At 51.4% G+C, this 18,788-nt stretch overlaps 1 protein-coding gene across 4 annotated transcripts; it reads right to left on the bottom strand.

The window, feature by feature from the left end:
* Window positions 1-232: 232 nt before the first annotated feature.
* PKIG (cAMP-dependent protein kinase inhibitor gamma) lies at window positions 233-18,561 on the bottom strand. 4 transcript variants are annotated; one of them, XM_069806459.1, is made up of 4 exons: window positions 18,543-18,561; window positions 12,261-12,328; window positions 2,316-2,491; window positions 233-1,166 (listed from the first exon to the last, which is right to left on the bottom strand). In XM_069806459.1, the coding sequence occupies exons 3-4, from the start codon at window positions 2,464-2,466 to the stop codon at window positions 1,087-1,089; spliced, it is 231 nt and encodes a 76-aa protein (XP_069662560.1). In that variant the 5' UTR covers window positions 2,467-2,491; window positions 12,261-12,328; window positions 18,543-18,561; the 3' UTR covers window positions 233-1,086. The 4 variants fall into 4 exon arrangements, with proteins under 4 accessions (XP_069662560.1, XP_069662570.1, XP_009924940.1 ...); XM_069806469.1 differs by lacking the exon at window positions 18,543-18,561 and adding an exon at window positions 18,025-18,140; XM_009926638.2 differs by lacking the exon at window positions 18,543-18,561 and adding an exon at window positions 17,725-17,939.
* Window positions 18,562-18,788: the final 227 nt, after the last annotated feature.

Here is an 18,788-nt window from a genome sequence, read left to right as displayed (position 1 = left end):
AACCTGGGAAAGTAAGGGCAGACTTTCAGCATTTTCTGTGCCCAACTGCACCTGCTTCCACCTGGGTGCTGCAAACCTGTGGGGTTTCACAGGTCCAAATGGAAGGGACTCTCTCGTAACACAACTCTGTATCTCCCTCTTTGGGGAAGCTGGTGTAACCACCCTGCAGCTCAACTAGCTACAAGGCAAACAGAGGGAGAAGAAACATCCAGGCAGAAAAAAACACCTTCAGTATTTGAAGGCTGTGTTATTTATTCCAACAGTTTATATAGTTTTATCAAACCATCTTTAACACAAAACATGTCTCCTAAAAGAGAGAATGGTGTGAGGTCCTACCAGAGATCATCTCAGCTAACAGCTTGCAAAGTTAAACCTGAATTTCAACAGTCCAACCAGCAAAATGTTTCTCCCCTCTCTTTAATAATATCTTAAAATGCTAAAACCCGAAAAAAAGATGCCTGTGGCTGGTGCTGCTGGGTCTGTAGGTGGAGCTCATCCACACAGAGCTGTGCTTTGGTCCTTTCCTGATGCTAAGTGGCAGCAGCACAGGTGAGTGGTGCTCGACATGAAGGCAGTGGGACTGACCGGGTCCCTTCCCCACTGCCCACCCTGATGAGGGGCCGCATGGACAGTCCAGAGGCCAGGTCAGGTCTAAGATGCAGATGAGGGTGAGGCTTAGAAAAACCAATAATCTAAATTTCTAATCTACGGAAACAGAATAAATAATAGTCTAAATTGGCAAAGGAGGAAGGTACCTTGGACAGGAAAGTCTGATGTGTCTATTATTACTGAAATCGGTTTTTCCCCTAGGGGAAAATTGCAGCTAAGGCATCTTGAGAATGGCTCATATCACTACAACCACGGCAGTGTTGCTTTAAATCGTTAGGGATGGGAGCAGAAGTCTTTTGGAGGTGCCAGTCCTTGCACAGCATCTTGTGGCTCTCTAAACAAAAATGATTGCAGCAGAGGCATTTGACAGACAACTTGCTGTTCCAGGTTGGCTTTTGTCCGCAGATTCAATAGCAAATTCTTGTTTAATGCTCACAGCAAGGCCCTCCCCCTGCCCACCCCACCCCCTGTACACTGTCATGGGGAGGGGCTGTTTTCTTGCCCCTTTGGTCTTGCTCCAGGGTCATTCTCAGAAGAAGTAGCATCTCTTTGGCTTTCTGCAGAAGGGAGGATTGGGAAGAAAGCACGGTTACACTCTGCTGAGGACACAAGCGATCAGTAATTGCTATAGCTGATTTTATTCAGATTGCCACCTGAAGACCTATCGCTACCCTCCTGCAGCCAGATATTTGGCTTAAGAGTATTGGGTTCTCCCTTAATGTTCCTGGAGTACAAAGGCTTCTCAACACATCTGGTAATGCTGGGAGGGAGCCTCGGGGCAGGGATGTGCTCTCCTTGTCTAATCTGTAATGGCAACTTGCAAGTGCTCCAGGAATTTCTGCCCGACAGCCTGGCAGCTACTCGAGTTGTTCTCTGTTAGAAGAGCTCTAATTTGTGTTTATTATGTATGGGTGGATGGACACGTGCTAGTATGGATATGTTGAAAGTACAGTTGGGGTAATGTGTTTAAAGTGTTTTTATAGTTACAGGTTGTAGGCTGGAGGAGTAAAAGAGCAAGGGCAAAACCTGGGGGTTTACCCTCTGCAGCGGTGCTGTATGCTTTGTTGCTTATTAGTGAAATCAGAGTGGCTGGTTTGCCAGAACAGAAGATTCGTGCTTCTTGTAGTCAGCTGGCCAGCATATATTGAACGGGGTGATACTGCTGCTGTGTTTCAGCTAGAGGGGAAGACCTGGGGATGGCTGGTGGCGTTTAAAATTATTTCTGCTGTTATTTAAAATACTGTGGAACTATTTGAAGGGTCATTTTTTAAAAAAACCACAAAACCAACCAACAAAGAAAATGCAAACCACAACTTGCCCCACACTTGATTTTTATAAAGCCTAAGGTACACCTGATGTGTAATTTGCCCTGGGAAGGCTCTTGGTCAGTCCATGTCTTGTTTAAGCACCAGTGCCTCTACAAACCAGCTGAGCAAAGGGCCTTGGCTGGAGCGTGCAGCACTCGTGTGCCAGGAACCCCAGGACCATCCTGTTCACTGCCAGAGCCCCTCAGCCTAGGGATTCTCCCACGAGCTGAGTACCCACCGAGCATGAAGACACTGACTGCAGGAGGAACGGGATAGCCCTCCTGAGCATCTGTGTGATGCTCCCAGCGACAGCACTGGTCAGCTGCACTGGCGTTTCGTGCCTTGCCCTTCCAGCCTGGGTGCCAGGAGCGGGGCTTACTGGTGTCTGTAGCAGCTCACCTGCTCCTTCAACGGCGAGCTCACCGAGGTCCTCGGTCAGCTTGCGCATGCTGATGGTGGTTGCGTCCCGTTGGATGTCGTGGACAGCGTTCCTCCGACCAGCCCGATCGCAGGAAATAAAGTCAGTATACGTGCTGGACTCTACCTCCATTGCATCTCTATATGCCTGCAAAATGCTGCGGAGAAAACACAGCTGTGAGGCCAAGGATGCTCTGCAAGCCTGGAGTCATGGCTCCCTCCAGGTTAGGTTACTCTGAGGGGTTAAATTACAGCATGAAAAAATAGTCCCTGTAACTCTGCTCCAGTTCCTCTAACAGCAGCTACTGAAATCTTAGATATCAACCCCATCACGTGGGGCGGCTTGTGGGGTGACCACCGTGCTGGGTCACCCACTGTGTCGGGTGACCTACCATGCCGGGTGAGGGCCGGTAGGCAGGAAGGATCCATCCCAGCTGCCTTACTGGCCCTTGTTCTGCCTTCCTATTGCAAAGCAAGGCAGACAAGGCATTCTCCTCTCCTTTTGAGTTTCTGGCCTTCCCCCTTAGGAGCTGCAAGGTCGTTTGCAGCAGCTTTTTCCTACAGAAAAAGCCCTCCTTCCTCCTCAAAATGCCACGGGAACTTTGAACGGAGGCCAAATTTGGCTCGCCGCATGGGGGGGATGGGGTGCTGATCCAACCTGAATTTGTAATGGGAAATGATCAGGGCCCTGATGGCTATGGGCTGGAAAGCTTGAGGAGCCCGGGAGTATTTCATAGGTACAGGGTTTTGGATCAGTACTGGCCTCCACTGGTTGTCGGATGTCACTGAAAAAGTGTTGGGCTGGACTGCTTTGAGATAAGCACTTTAGCGTGTGAAATTCAGTGCTTCGGTGAGATGTTTGGATCCCTTCACTCCAGGCTTGTGTCTGTGCCAAGCACAGAGCACAAAGAAAGGCTCGGAGCGGCCAATCGTCACAGGCGAGCTCTGCTGCGAGCCAGCTCTTAGTTCAGCATGATGAGTCCTTAAGTTGTTAGTTTTTCATTTTAGCTGATGGTTTAACTTGCCAGCATTTGTACAGCACACAGAGTGCAGGGACCTCAGCAGCTCGGGGTACATATCGCAGGCGTCCTGGCTCCCAGGCACAGAACCAGTGAGCACATGCTGTCTCTGCACTGGAAACCTGGTGCTCTTGGTTCCTGCTCCTGCTTACTCAGTTTGGCACTTAGTTTGGTTTTCTGCATGGAAGTTAGAGATTAATTGTTGTCTCACCTGTAATTCTGCTCGCTGTAAAAACTGCCTTTAGCCCTGCTGATGTTGTCAGCACTTGAAGGAGGCCCCGATTCGAAACACTCACGTAATGGAAAAAAAAAAAAAAATTGAACTTCTTGTCATTCACTTGCTTTTGTGTCTTGGGGTTAATGTCCCACTGAGAAATTTGCTTAGCCGCCTGTACAAATCCTGCTTAATATTGATCTTCCTAGCAGGGAAATCTGCTGGCAGACCACCAGCCTGGGCAGGAATCGGACTCCTCACTCTGTAATCCCCAGTGTTATGGCAGTAGAAAGAAGACACTGGGGAAGATGCAATAGCCAGGATAAAAGAGGTTAAATTCTCCCTGTTCCTGAGACTGAGCAGGGTGCAGTAACCTCAAACCTGCATAACCTCAGTTTCAGCAGCCCCAGGGACTCCTCTCTTGGTGCTGATGCCAGCTCAGGGAGCGCTGGCACCGGCTCACTGGCGGGATGTGGGGCTTGGCCCACCCACACCTCCCAGGAGAACCTGCTGCTCCAAATCCAGAAAATCCTTGCAAACAACTACCTCCTCACAGGGCTTGGCATCCATCTAGCCCCTGTTAAACAAGCCCCAGGAAAAGCTGCATCCTTTGCCCCAGGAAGAGATCCCAGCTGGTTTTTTTTCCTCATCTTCCCTCCTTCCTTTCCAGGCATGCCCTTCCCGGGATGAGGCGCCTGCTCTGGATGCAGCTGGCTGGGTGACCTCAGCGAGCAAAGCGCCTTTTCCCTGGGACAGCACAAGCATCCTTCATTCCCAGACAAGTCCTCCTCACAGCTCGTCGGAGCCCAGAGGCTGCTGACCTTCTGCAGCTGCTGGAGAGATGCCATATGGACTTGGGAAGCTTCCCTAACAGCGGTCCATACAAGCCTGGGTTCATCTTCACATCAGTGAGGCCAGTCCAGAGCTGATATGCTCAGGAATCCTGCCCTTGTATTGGGAGCTGGACCACCTGGTTTGCAGGACGGACTCCACAAACTGGGGAGCAGGAGCCGGCCAGCCCCCAGGACGCAGCATTTTCGCGGTGTCCCTTGATGTAGCTGCCAAAGGTAGATGTGCTCAGCTGCGGCAGCGCTGTGCCAAGTGACTAAATGCCCCATCACATGGGAAAAGGCTGGGATTTTGATTTAGACCAGGGGAAGGAACCAAGTGTGCAGAAGCAGGTCCTGCTCGGGCCAGGATTGGGTCCCAGCTCGGCGGCCGGGAGATGGCGTCTGTGATTTATTTATTTTCCGTGGCTGGGAGGGTTCCTGCCTTCGGTTCTCCACGCCAAAAGCTGGAGAGGGGTGGATTTCTGAGCAAAGCTTTCAAATTTGAGCAGTTCCTTCAGGATTTTCAAGGTGGGCGGCTCTCAGAAGCCTTGCAGGCAGATCCTTCCCCGCTGGCAGAGACGCTCCAGCCTCTGCCTCCGGGAAGCTGTTGGACCGAGGAGGTGATGGGAGCGGTCGCCTCAATTTTTGATAGAAAAACCTGATTTTTCAAAGACCATTTCCACATTTCTAGGCAGGGGCAAAACAGTTCAGTGGGTTTAGTCAGTTTAGTCAGTGGAAACGTCTTTTGGTATCTGCCAGGGACAAGAAAGGAACCACCTTCCCTCTTGCCCACGTAGTTCAACCTGAAACTGCGTCACCGTGGACAGTCATTTAGTGGTGGCAGGGGAGGGCTCCCCACCTTCAGTTTTTCATGCTCCCGTGGGCTGGCAGGAGGGAATGATGTGACAGCTCTTGCCAGACATTGCAGGAATAAGTCCGCAGCACACAAATACACTGCGCAAGGATTTCCAGGGCGCTTCAAAGAGATGATTCAACTTGTCCCCAGAGGGTCGTTTTCTGTCTCTTGTCTCTCCTTGCTGCTGACGGCAACAGAAACAGCCCCTGCACCCTTGGCGCAGCGTGCCAGCCCACGGGGACGGGGCAGGGGATGCGTGGCGTGGTGACAAAGGCCATTGGCAGAGGGCTGGGACCTGCTGCCCATTGCCCATTACTCAAAAGCTTTTCTGTGCTGCTTGGAGGGAGGTTGTGTCCCCTCCACCGTGGGGACACAGTGCTGCCTGTCTCAGGGAAGCTGGCCACAAGTGAGGAAGCCCCTTGCAAGCTGCCACAGATACCAGATGTGTCCCCAGAGCCGCCTCTGCTCCTGTGCCCCCCCAAAATAACCTGGCTCTGCCAAACCTGCTGTTTGGCCTGGACTTATTTTTCCATAGTGTCTTGTGAGGACTAAAAAATCTGGAGTTGTAATAGTCTTGGCTTTGCTGGCATGGACTCAGCTTCCGGAGCGGTTTTGCTGTTGGACTGCAGCTGGGCTCGCCGGCATTTTCCAGGGAAGTCACCCAGCAGCTGACGGAGCAGCTGGCTCTGCTCTGGGGGGCTGCAGCTAAACCAGCCCTACTCATACCAGGGCTGAATTGTCCCCATTTAGAAGGTGGATGCAAAGAAATTAAAGGGTTAAATGTTTCTTCTGCCTTTTGGTAGAAGAAACCGAGGCATTTCTTTTGGGTCAGCTCAATGCCCCTCCCGGGCCCCCTGACAAGCCAGCATTTAATTCCCATTTCCCACCCTTGCCCGCTTCTCCACAGCACATATCCCAGGGACTACAAGCAAAGAGTGACTGCAAATAATATAGGAGTAGCAGACAAATGACCTGGAAATGCCACAGGCACGTTAAGCTCAACACAGGGCCATGCGCCTGCAGAGCAAACACAAGCCCTGCGACCTGAGCCAGTGGCCGGGGTCTAACTCCGAGGGATCAGATGGATATTACAGTCACACCCAGACCCGGACTCCAGTTTCAAGGAAACCCTTCGCATGATATTGCATCTGTCCCTTGTCTAGGTTAAACTGTAAGCTTTTTATGGCTAAGAAGGACTATTTTTGGACTCTGCACCGATGCTGGCTATCAGCAGGATGGGCTGAATTCAGCCACCTTCCCCTCCACTGCCTGCTTTGCTCTTCCTTTCTGCTCTGCCTCTCTTACCTCTCGCCTTCCTCAGTATTTTCCTCTCCACCTAACCCGCCTTTGCAGTGAGCGCAAAGGGCCTCTAGGTCAGAGAAAGTGCTGTTCATCTCTGCATGGCATCCATGGCACTTTCGGGCATAAGGCAGCTTAGTCCCCTGCTTAGCCATCCTTGCCCCTTAGGGCAGCCAGCACAGTACACCTGGGCTGCTGTAAGGAAGGAAGTTCAAAGATTAAACACAGCAATGGATTTCCCTGCTTAACTAAACCTGAATCGTTGCCTGCTCCCACCCAGCTTTCCTTTAGGGACCTCCCTGTTCCTCGGGGGTGAGTGGGGGCAGCTGCCCTGCTCGCTGTGCTGTCCCCTGGGACACCCAAGGAGGGGACCCTTGCACCTTGGCTGCCTCTGCAGCCGCAGCAGGCAGCCCCTGAGGGCAGGGACTGGGACGCCGAGGTCCCCGGGGGCAGGACCCCCAGCAGACTCACGTCCTGGGGTGCTGCTGCCCGGCCATGGCCCCGCAGCAGCCCGTTGCCAGTGGCAGTTGGGACCAACAGCTGCGGGTTCTGGTTGGAGATGGCTCCCTCGTCCCACAGCCCGGCCGGGGACATGCTCTCCCACCTGCCTGGTGTCACACCAGAGGATCTAACGCTCTCTTTTGGGCCCCAAACTTCTGGAGTCATAAAGTCACGAAGCCAAGCTAAACCTTGCTGTGTTTCTGGGGTAAATTTCAAAGTTCTGCTGGGGAACAGGGATATGACCCCTCCTTCCGCTCATGCATCGCATCCCACTTCTCTCCCCTTCATTGCCAACCTGCAGGGACGAAGGCATGGAGTCATACGGTTGCCTTCGAGCTCTCCATGTTGTGCAGTGCCCCTTGCCCTTTCATTCCAGGGTACAGTAACTATTATTAGAACTCTCCTGTTGGGGCTGGATCCATAACAACAGCAAAACATACTCAACAGCCCTGCTGGGCTTTTAAAATATTTACAGTATAAGATGGTTTACTGCAGAGGGGGGCCTGGTAGAGCACAGAGACAGAAGCCCCGGGATTTCTGTGCTCCCTGTGGGTCTGCTGTGAGGTTTCCTGCTGGGAGAGTCACATCCAGCGAGGAGGAAAAAAAATCCCATAGGGCTGGAGCCAGCACTTGAGGTCAGGGGGTTTCCACCAACTGTCTGACAGCTTCCAGCTGGAATTTCAGCAAATTTTCCACTGGCTCTTGTCAGGGAACATGCATGAGGGGTTGCACATCAAAGAAGGAGGGCTCTGTAGCGGTGTTATCAGGGTTAGAGAGTATTTTTAGCACCTGTGCTCGTGCCTTAAAGACCTCACTACAGCTCATGACCCCCATGCACTAGAGCTTTAGATCCGTGGCCAGAAGCCAAGCTGAGATGCAGATGTCCTATTCAGAGCCCAGCCTGGTAGCAGCTACATACACAACAAGCATTGGTAAGGCTGGTGACAGAGTTTGCCCCAGGCACAGAGCTCCCTGGCTTTCCTGCTGGGTCTGTGTTCTCCAAAATGTGGTGGTGATGGGTCTTGTTGGCCAGAATTGATGTGCTCCAAACGGCTGAGCCCCGAGTTTCCCAGCTGGGTAAGAAAACAGGCAGGACCTGGGCAGCAGCCTGATCTCCTACCAGGGCATGTGTGTCTGTCTTATGTGCTGAGCAGCTTCTTTCCAGGCGAGAATAGCACGGAAAAGCCTCATCACACTTCAGTGGTGAAGAGATGTCAAGGTTGGGCATGGCACTTCAGTATTTTCGGAAGGCTTTTGCTGTGGGATTCCTCATAATGACTCTGCATCCTCTGGCTCTTACGCTAAGTACAATGAATTCAGCCAGCGCAGACATCACAGCTTCTCCAGGCCCTGCAGTGGTTTTGCAGGAACAGAGCTTCTAGGCTTCTCTAGGACTAGTGGAAAATTATAATTCATATAGGAGGAGAGCAGATACAGCAGGGGGACTGAGGCTCGGTGTCCATAAACAGATCCCTTCTTTTGCTTTGGCCTGGTTTTACCGTATAAAGATCACTCAATGCCTGTAGAACTGGTAACTAATTGCTTAGCCCCCGGGCTAAGATTAGGCTTAGGCTGACTCCTCTACAACTTCACAAACCTTGCATTAACTCTACCAAGTGCCCCAAACTCCCTTCCCTCCCTCCTGGCCTTCAGCACGTCCCCAGGGACCCCCACACCGCAGTGTCTCTGCTGTCCCAAGGTACCTCCTGCTGCCCCAAATCCTCCCGGCCACTGCCTGGCTCCCAGCTGACGTAAGAGATGCTCTAGACGGATTTCAAAATCACGGCTGACCCTTGGCATCAGGGTAGGGTGAGTCCGTATGCATGCTGCTGTGGTCCCCAGGGGAGAGGGGAAGGCGTGGGGAGGAGTGGGAGAGGCAGGAGGGGATTGCTCAGCCCCGCCAGCATCTCGTTAGTGTCAGGACATGTGGGCAACTGTCTGTCCGTCCGTCTGTCTGCCAGGAGGGCAGCCCAGTGCCCAGCTCTGGCTGTGCAGCACTGCCAGCCTGCATCCCTGTGCCAGGAGCGGGTGGCACCCCTCTGCCAGTCCCTACGGGGCATGGGTGCTGAGCGTCTGCTCCAAAAATCCTCTGCCACAGGAGGAATCATGGTTTGCCTTGGCAACCGGGGTTTGATAGAGCTCTCTGCTCCTCCCTCCCCTCAGCACCGAGCCTCCGCTGCAGCTTAAGGTCTTCTACATCTTCTCAGTAAGTTGATTAATGGAAATAATTGGTCTCTTCATGCATCTGGAGACAGTTGCCGTGACAGCAGTTGTATTTTTGTTTTGTTCCCAGGTCAAGCTTGTTTTTCACATCCCACAGCTTCGAGGTGCTAATAAATCAGGGCATGCCAGTTCCACCCCCACTTCCGAAAGATGCACATCCCTCTGAGGTATGGGGTGGCAGAGGGGGATGAGGCACACTTAGCCCTGGCAGTCCTTAGGACATGGCAGGTTTGCACCTTTCTCCCCCCCATTTTTCAACCCCTCAAGCCAGGCTCGCACCAGGCAGACGCAGCTCTCTGCCTTCTGCACAGCAGGCAGCAGTGAGCCAGACATCTCGTTCACCCAGCATGGCCACAAGCACCCGTCGCCTTGTGAGCCAGCACCCACTGGTCTCTCTGTCCCCTGCAGAGACCCTTTCAAAGTTGTAAGGAGTATGAGGCTACGAGTGCCTTCTCCGTTATTTTTATTTTCTCCCAACTTGTTATTTAGCTGCCTTTATATGTCAACATATTTTTACGTGAACAAAACCAGCAACTATGTGGAAGATCTGCTAATGCCTGAATTTGCAAAGCAGACAAACCACAGACCGGTCACTTAAAACCCTTCAGCTGCAAAAGCCCCGCAGGTGCTGTTGCAGGCATGTTCCAGGAAGACTCACGTATTGTCCCTGCTTGTGATGTGCAGACACCCCACCACGCCTGGGCCATGGGGTGGATTCCTTTGCAATGGGGATCCCCTTCAGACTTGGTTTCCCTGTCTTCCCCCAGATCATTCAGGGAGAAAAGTCCCTGCTGGATTTCACCTCAAAAGCTGGAAACTCCCCAGTGGTCCCACAGCTCTTCTGATAGCACCAAGGCACTGACCTCTGAGTGAACATCACCTACTCTCAAACCCCGCTTGAATTCCTGGCCCAGGGATGCTCACCCCCAGCACAACCTGCCCAACACCTTGCAGGCTTCCCTGGGCAAGGAGAAGTCAAATAAGTGCAGAGGAGATACAGCTGGGGCTATTTTCTAACACAGCTGCCCTTGTCATGTATAAAAGGAAGGTGAAGCCACAGCAGGTCTTGATGGGATAGCTCTGTTTCTGGGTGGAGGAAGGCCTTTCTACAAGGACAGAGGTAAGCAAGGATGAGTCTTTATTTTTATGCCTAGCAGGAAAAAAGAGCAATTTTGTCCAGCTTTTTTTTTTTTGTGATCTGAGGAGCTGAGCTCTGCTGCTGTGTGAAAGCAGTGCTTGTGTGGCTGGGAAGGAGAGCTTAGCTTGGAAGAGGTGTTGTGCAGGCTGTAACTATGCATTTTTGGCTGCTGCTAGTTGAGGAGGCTCTGCTTAACGCAGGGTGTATGAAGCTGAGAGCCACCTGCCTTGCCTCTTCCTTGTTCAGGCTTGCACAACCCCATAGGAACTGACATCCAGCATCCAAAGAGTCCTCCTGAGTTGCTGTGGTGTAAGGGGCTGAGCAAGGAGCTGTGAAACCTCCTGAGGTGTGAGAGCCCTGGCAGCTCCCAGTGGTGCCTAAAAATAACCAGGGCAACTCTTATGAGTGTCAGTGTGGAATGAGGCTGATTAGCAAAACCAGGCTTAGCTCTGCTCCCTGGAGCTGGCTGCCCGGTCTGTCCACCCCACTGCGCAGAAGAAAGCCGCGGGCAGGACTCCCAGCCCAGGGCAGGGGCAGTGCCTTGCTGGGAAGATGGGGGCAGGGGGAAGATCTGTCTTTGGGAGCTGTGAGGAGGACTGGGTGGCTGGGATGGTGCTATTGGTGCTTTACGTACAATAGAAAAAGAAGGCGTAGGAGTTAAAAACAAGCTGGTAGTGAGAGGTGGCTGAGCTAAGCCCTTTCGGGTGGCTCTGCGGCTTCTGTTACCCACTGAAATCAGTAGTTCCTTTGGCTGTGCTACCCTGCTGGGATCCTTGCCTGGGCAGAGAAAACTCTGCTGGTCTAAACACCCCCTCCTCTGAGTATTTCTGTGAGGGATGGAGAATTTTGTACATCCGTGTCAGGTGACAGCAGCTTCTGATCCTTTCTGCAGGCGGGGTAAATCTGTCTGCATAAGCCACCAGGGATATGACATCTAGACATGAGTTGAAGCGGTGCTTGAGACATGCCTGTGACATTGCACCGGGGATGCTCAGCAATCATTGCACATTATAGTCTCAGAAAAGGGAAACCTTCTAATGAAATGAATTGCCAACTATTTTATGGTCCACTGAAATGCAGCCTGGGTGTAGAAGGACACAGGGTGTCTCTAGCATTTGTGGGAAAGATGCTGGATACAAGAGATTAACTGCTCTGAGAGACCTGCAGGAGGAATGTCTACATGCACCACAGAGTCCTGAGATCCTGTACTGCCAGATCTGCAAACAATGTGACTGTGGCAGCTCTGTGTAAGGGGAAGCTCAGCGCAGGAACAAGAGAAAGCAGTAAGATGATCTGAAGACTGAGGAGATGCTCTGAGCGCAGGAGCCAGGGGACTGAAACCACAGAAAGGATTATCTGAGCTGGTGAATCTGCCATTTACCCAAGTTCCACAAAAGGTTAAGCTTTGGGGCTTCCCTGGATCTTGCTGGGCTGACTCTACGTGCAGAGCAAAACTCACTTATGTGGTTATGTACAGGCACACAATATTCTCATGCAAACTGCGCGGGCAGCCTCTGAGCAGGATTTGCACACAATGTCCCTATCACCAGCAGGGGAGAGGCCGTGCAGCATGGCTTGCACTACGGGCTGCCCTTAGCGTCAGCACTGGAACATGCCTTGGTACAAGTACATGGTTGTGAAGTATGGAAAATACAGCAGGAAAGTCATTACAGCAGAATTGTTGATTTTTTTTTTTTTTCCTCTTAGGGGGCTTTCTAGCATCTAGTAATTCAGAACATAGAGGGAGGTCAAATGACTCTATGAAACAGGAAGGAAAAAAAAATTCCTGTTTATGTAGTATCTCTCTGTGAATAAAAATTCTATCAGTCCATAGTGTGAGTCCCTACCTGATTTAGTTGACTTTCCTTCTGGACATGACTTCAAACAAGCTTCACACGCAGCAGGGCAGCAGCTTCTGGGGAAGGAAAAGAAAATAAACATAAGAAAACATTAGCTGTGCTTTTGTTGGGAAGCATAAAGCTCAGCTGCTTTTTCCACCATCTGCGACTAGGACAGCAGAGGGGACGTGGGGTCTGGCAGGGCTCTGCCCAGCAGGCTCAGGCAAAGCCTGGCTTGGCGAGCAGAGAGACACCAAGCGAAGGGCCGTGGGACGGTGGTGTTCGTATGGCACCTTCTCGGGAGGGTTTTTGCCGATAGAGATTTGGCCTTTTGTGCCTAAGAGCAAGGGAAGTCCAGCCATGGGCCTGGCTTCACAGAGAAGTTCTATTTGGTTTTGCTTCTCCTTTTGTTAACTTCATGTGGGTATGCTGGGGAGAACAGAAGTGACTCATGTCTCCTGACCTGCACCACAGGGCTACCCAGCGGCTGCCTTGAGAGTATAAATGAATATTGGTTTGCAGCTCCACTGCCCTTTAAAGAAGTGAAACTTCCTTATCACCTTCTCTGAGGCAAAAGGGGAAGTTTGATCTGGTACTTTTAGTTGTCTTGCTTGGTCCTTCTCTTGCTCCTTGGGTTTCTTTGCTGTTTGTGCACAGCTGTGCCTTCTGCTGTCCCCGAGCCTCACTCAAAGACATTTCCTCTGTGGCCTTAACATCTGTGGATGCATCGCAATCTCCTGACCTGCAGAGCCCAGCCAACAAGACACTTGCTTATTTTAGCAGCTGTTTCAGCTTTCAGAATTTTTGGAACATCATGGACTGTTTTTTTCACTTTGTCCCAGGGACAAATATTAGCAGAACAAAAAGCAAGAGATGAATGATTTAACCATGTAAGCAAGTAGCTCAACCAGCTATTCATCTGTCTGGCCCATCTGGTTGAGTACCACTCTGACTGGAACTATTCCCCATCATTTTCCAAGCTGGGACAGACCTACAGCCTTTCTCTTTATTTTTTTGACCCACTTTTAAAACTCCCTAGTTGTTGGAGCTGACTACTTGCTGGCTTTGGCCCTGCTTCAAGGACAGGGCACTTGCTGCTTCTGTGTGTCAGTTTGCCCATCTGTTAAATGGAGCTATTAATACTCGCTCCCCTTGCTAGATGTTTCAAATATTTGTAAAGCACTTTCAGATCTGCAGATGACAGGCTGACAGAAGTGGAAAATACTAATTATGATCATGACAGTAGCCAAACAAAGACCCAGAGATTTAACAATACACTTTTGTTAGTGTTTACCCCATTTACAGTGACATGCTTACTGGAAACACTGGACCGGAAAAGAAACGGTATTCCCACAACTCTGGGAAAATGGATCGCCCTTTTGGGGCACCAAGCAGGCAAACAAAAGCAGGAAGGAAGAAAGTCAGCTTTGGAAATCCACAGGTCTTTATTTTCCTCCTTTGCCTTCCTGCCTTGCTTGTGTGTTACGCAGCCCAAACAGTTAAACTTCCAGCACTTCAGATGTGTTGCAAAATATCTCAAAATATGTGGCCCTCTGCCAAGAGACGCTTAAAGCAAATTGGAGCAATGATGCTCTGAAGTAGAAGTTATCACTGAGCAGCCCTGTTCCTAATGGCATGTGGGGGGAACCCCCCCCCATTTTCTCTCTCAGAAAAACCCTGATTTTGGAGAAAAACTCTTTAGCAACCAGTATTGGCTTTCCAACCCTGTAGCCCTGGCGCTGGCTAGATGTTTCTCCCCACAGCCCTCACTAGGGGATCTGGAGTCTGCAAATCTGAATCTGGGCCTGTTGCTCCATCCCCGAAGGCTCATCCTTTGCTGGCTCATCCAGTTCTGCTGCTCCCGGGGTGATGGGCAGAACTCTGAAGACCCCTCTCTGCCAAGGTCAGGCAATATCCCACATGGGGAGTCTGGGGATCTAAGGGTGGTGAGGTGGATTAGTCCATGGAGTGTGACTAAGGATGGGCTAAAGCAACTTGTTAAAGAACACTTTGCATTTCCTAATCTAGTCCTATAACCCACCAAGGTACCACAGATTACTTTGGGACCCCTGTGTAAATGTTTGTTGGATAGCTAAACATCCAGACCCCATCAGGAACAAATTACAAGGGCATCAGCATGATGCACATATTTGGGGTTCAGATTCCCTCCATGTTTATCAGGTGTCACCCAAAAGGAACAAATACATGAAACAAACTCGGTGCTCTCAGCATTGCTTCAAAATGAATATATGTTCCAAACAAACCCAGAATGCTTTTTAGCACAATTCAGCATTATTCTACACAACAGCTGTTATGGTGCTGCTTTTGTTCCAGAGAGGAAATCCTTTCTGGTTTCAAGCAAGGTGATGGCAGCAGAGGGAAGGTGGTTCTGGTGTCTCTTGACTCCTGGATAAACAACAGGCTGTATGCATCGCTGATCAGAACAGGAGCCTGGTCCTCCCAGAGCAGACTGAGAGACTCTCTCATTTAGTGCCCTGTCCCCAGCAGCAGCTGGCATCCTTCGCCTCAGAGGTGCAAGAAAACTTGTAATTGTAGTGGAATGTTTTTCACTGCTTACTAATTACCCTGAACCAGGAGGTTTTATAATCCTTAAAATGCAATATCCTCTTAATCATACCCAGGATTGTTTTGTTACCAAGATAGCTACCTGATATCCATTAGAATGCCTTCTGAGCTCTTTGTTCCAGTGATATCTCATGGCAATGAGCAGAACACATTAATTACACTTTGTGGAAACAGTAATTCCGGTAAAGTTGATGACACGCCAGTGGGGATGTTTGGCTTATTACATCACTGCAAATATCAACAAAAGTTGGCATTTCGGCACTCACTGGGATGTTCCTGGGGCAGCAGCTTGCGACCAGCAACGTGCCTGCATGAAAAGATGGCGTGGAGGAGCCGTGCAAAGAGCACTGAGCCCTCCAGGGCTGTGCGGGGAAGGAAGCATTTTGGAACTCGCCGTGCAAACCAGAAACGGGTGGTGTAAACTACATATCCTTGTTTCAAAACTCTCACTCCCTTCGAGCCTACAAGGGAGTGGGTGGTTCATAGTCCAACTGCTGTTCTTCCTGCTTCCGCTACAGGTGCCAGCTGAGTCCTGGAGCAATGTTTTGATGTCTCCAACTGCTGTCGTGAGGAGCTGGGGTCAAAGTCCACGCAACAGCTGAACCTTCCCTTCTTACTGGCTGGTGCTGGCAAGCCTTGGGAGCAGCTCCCATTATGACTTGGCTTTTTCTATCACGGGCTGGAGACAACTAGAAGCATGGGGATTTTTCCCCTCTCATCCTCTCTAAAATGAGTACTGTGATTGAAAATTTTTCTGGATCAGTCTATATTTACAGCTTTGGTGACACTAAGGAAACCCATAAGAGTGTGGAGAAACAATTGGAATGTGAAAATGGGAGAGACCAGAACAGGGTGGCATAGAAAGGCAAACAAAAAGCAGGGGTTGAAGCTTCTTGCTGTTCCTTATGGACTTGTAAATTCATCCATGATTCTGCCACAGACCTCTATGAGCCCAGGAAAATCATCTGCTTTTTGTGTAGCCCATGTGAAATAGGAATAACACTGGTGTTTGGTTGCCCAGACAGGCTGGAGGGATTCATGCACAGCAGTATGCTGCAGGAACTGGCTCTGAAATGTGAGAGATCAGGAGATGTTAGCAACCTGGAAAACGTTTTCCATAGTTATTTTGGGGGTAGGGTTGTGTGCCTCTGGGTATTCCTCTGAGTGGGCTCAAAAGTAGATTTAATTTTCTTTGGAATATGAGGATAAAGGAAAAGAGCAAAAATCCTCATACTAGCTCACCATGTGCCCGTACACCTCCTCAGAATCGGCCACTGAGTACAGAAATACCAGGTGGTTGGAAGATGTGTAGCTATGAACATTCTTGGGTTTTCAACTCTCCATGACGAAGCTGCCTACACTGGGAGCCTATGTACTATATTTCATAGTCTCCAGTTCTTTGAGGCATCTGATTCTGCACTCTCTGGAAAGTGTCCCTGGAAACGATGGCGTGGGGGATTTGTACATCCATGTGGAACTCTGTCTGAAGGACTCAATGCCTTGTTCTGTGCTTGAGGTATATTAAGCGCTACTGGTACATCCATGTTTGCAAATGGCCATTTAACCTACATCTGCACTATATTCAGCCATTGAGGGTCTCTTCATGCATCCTTCTTTCCCAAACACCATCCCTCACGAGAGCAGAAACGTGACAATTTCTCAGTATGGTGGCCCTTTCCAGCCAAGAGTCTCAAAAGCCAAGGTCTGCCTCACAGCTACACAAGCCAGGCATGCCAACCTTGCTGCAAGCAAATGGCCCAGAGCCTGAGGGTCTGCAAACATCTGAGGGTCTCTGTCACACCATGAGTGTCCTCTCACCCTTGCACTGCCACAGCATCCCCGCTGCGGCTGCCTCTTGCTCATTTGATCCCAGTGTGTCCTCCTCCTAATTTGTGCCACCAGCCCAGCCACCCAGGGCATTGCTTCTGGGTTCACAGCTGTGCTTGGCTCTTGTTCTGTGGACCCATTTACCCCTTTCAAGCAAGGGAAACATTTCCCAAACACCCCTTTGGGGCCAAGGCATTGCATGCATGTGAAAGCTCACCACCATGGCTTGCTACCAGCTGCTTAGGGGAATCCAGAGAGAGGAGGGAAAGACACACAGCTCCGAGGTGGAGGAATTTGCAAAGCCTCCTGAGAATACCACCACACAGCAGTTCTTTTTTTATCCCAAGTCTTTGCCTTTTAAAACATTTGCTTGGAAAGCTGGATGCCAGCAAGTCTCCGAGCCCATTTCCACCACCGTGCTCTGCAAAGCCCTTGCTCGTGGTTTGAAGGGGAGCCTTGGGCAGCCTGGCAGCTCCCAACAGCCCTAAGGACAGATTCACACCACGGCCCTGCACAGACAGCACGCCAGGTGCCTGTCCTGCGGGCTGGCATCCATTCCTGTGCAAGCACACAGCCACCCCGATGCCGTAAGGGATTCCTTCCGGCAAGTCGCTCGCTCGGAATAAGCGGACACATGTCAGAAAGGAGGCCAGAAATCCCCACGGGGGTCACTGATCCACGGTCCTTTGTGATTTCTCAGCCAGTCTGCTCTCCCTGCTACCCCTTCGCAGCAAGTACTGAACCGCATTATTTTCCAAGTGAAACAGCAGCCACCTCCCTGCAATCAGCCTACAAACAGCTTCTCCCAACAGCAGAAAAACTGGGATGCGGCTTAGTTTTTCAGCCCACGGTTTGTGGGCAGCAAAAATCTCGCTGTTCGCAGTCGGTTAGGTAAAAGTTAACTGTCTCTCTAAACAAATCATCCCTTCGTAGCGTGGCTCTGGCTCCCGTGCCGGAGAGCAGCCCCTCGCTGTGCTTCCAGACAGGTCTCCTGGCCACCGACCATCCCATCCCATCGCCTGCCCCACATGCCCACAGCAGCGTGCACAGCCCTACTTACGGCCACCCCAGCTCCCGCTGCTTCTCGAATGCCAAGTTCCGCGGTCCCGCCACCGAGGAAGAAATCGAGGCTGGATTTCACCCTCCTGGCGTCTCTGCCCAGGGCGGCGAGCAGCCAAGCTGGCCGGGGGAGTCGCAGCCAGTTTCAGACTTGCAGTTTCCTTGTACTGGGAGCTGCTAAATGAAGTTGCACTTCTGGGGCCGAGGGGCGTGTTCTCCCCTCCCGAGTCAGTCCCTGCCTGCTGTAATCCAATGCTCATCCCGATGATGTCAAGCAGCCACCACCGCTCTCGGCTCCTACCTTACAGTCGGCAGGAGGGATCCGTTTCCTTTTCGCAGCAATCTTTGTTTAGCTTCGCCTTGTAACCCCATCTCCCGGCAGCTGCATGTGCCCAAACATCCTTCCTTCGATGCTCGGGTGCTGCGGCTTTTGCTGCAGGGCGCTTCCTCCTGCCCTCCCGCCCGCCGTTCCCCCAGGTTTCTCCGGCACATCGCTCGGATGCACGTCCCAGCTGCATCCCGCCATTCGTCCTCTCCATCGGGGCCTGGCCAAGGGCACCATCGCACCCCGTGCAGCATGAGCTATTTTACCAGGTGTAGCGCCAGGGAAGTGCCTCCCAAGAAAAAAATAGCTTTGTGTCTTTTGGGGGTGCCTTTTGCTTCGCTGACTCCTACAGGGTAAAATCTAAGCGTACTTCAGCTCATCTGCCCCTGGGTGCCAGCCTTATTTGGGGGTGAAATGCAGAGCTGGTGACAGCACCTGGGTTTAAGGCGGGGAAGGTGCTTAGGGCAAGGCAATATCGCGTGTCAAGCACATACCTTTGTGTCCACCCTGCTGCGAAGCACAGCCTGGGAGCTCTCAGCGAGCTCGGGGCCACTCCAGGAGAAGAGGAAGTTTTGGCTGTTCTTGGCACCACAGGGGCCCGGGAACACCCCTCTGGGTGGTATCACGTCTCTGTCACATCAGCCTTACAGGCACCACTGGGTGGCTGAAGCCAAACGAACAAACTGGTCGCAGTGCCAGGTCCCCAGTCGTCCTCCTGGCCCACGCTCCTGCCCAGCCCT

Source organism: Haliaeetus albicilla, chromosome 2 (assembly GCF_947461875.1).
Source record: "Haliaeetus albicilla chromosome 2, bHalAlb1.1, whole genome shotgun sequence".
Classification (NCBI taxonomy): domain Eukaryota; kingdom Metazoa; phylum Chordata; class Aves; order Accipitriformes; family Accipitridae; genus Haliaeetus; species Haliaeetus albicilla.
The sequence above is the reverse complement of the archived record's forward strand: the minus strand, read 5'-3'. Positions and strand labels throughout refer to the sequence as shown.

Bases quoted from the DNA above. Each gene is read 5' to 3' on its own strand.
- PKIG (XM_069806459.1), bottom strand. From the start codon at position 2,466: ATGGAGGTAGAGTCCAGCACGTATACTGACTTTATTTCCTGCGATCGG. The intron at 1,167-2,315 runs GTGAGCTGCTAC...TCCCTTCTGCAG, and splicing joins GCTCGCCGTTGAAGGAGCAG to AAAGCCAAAGAGATGCTACT.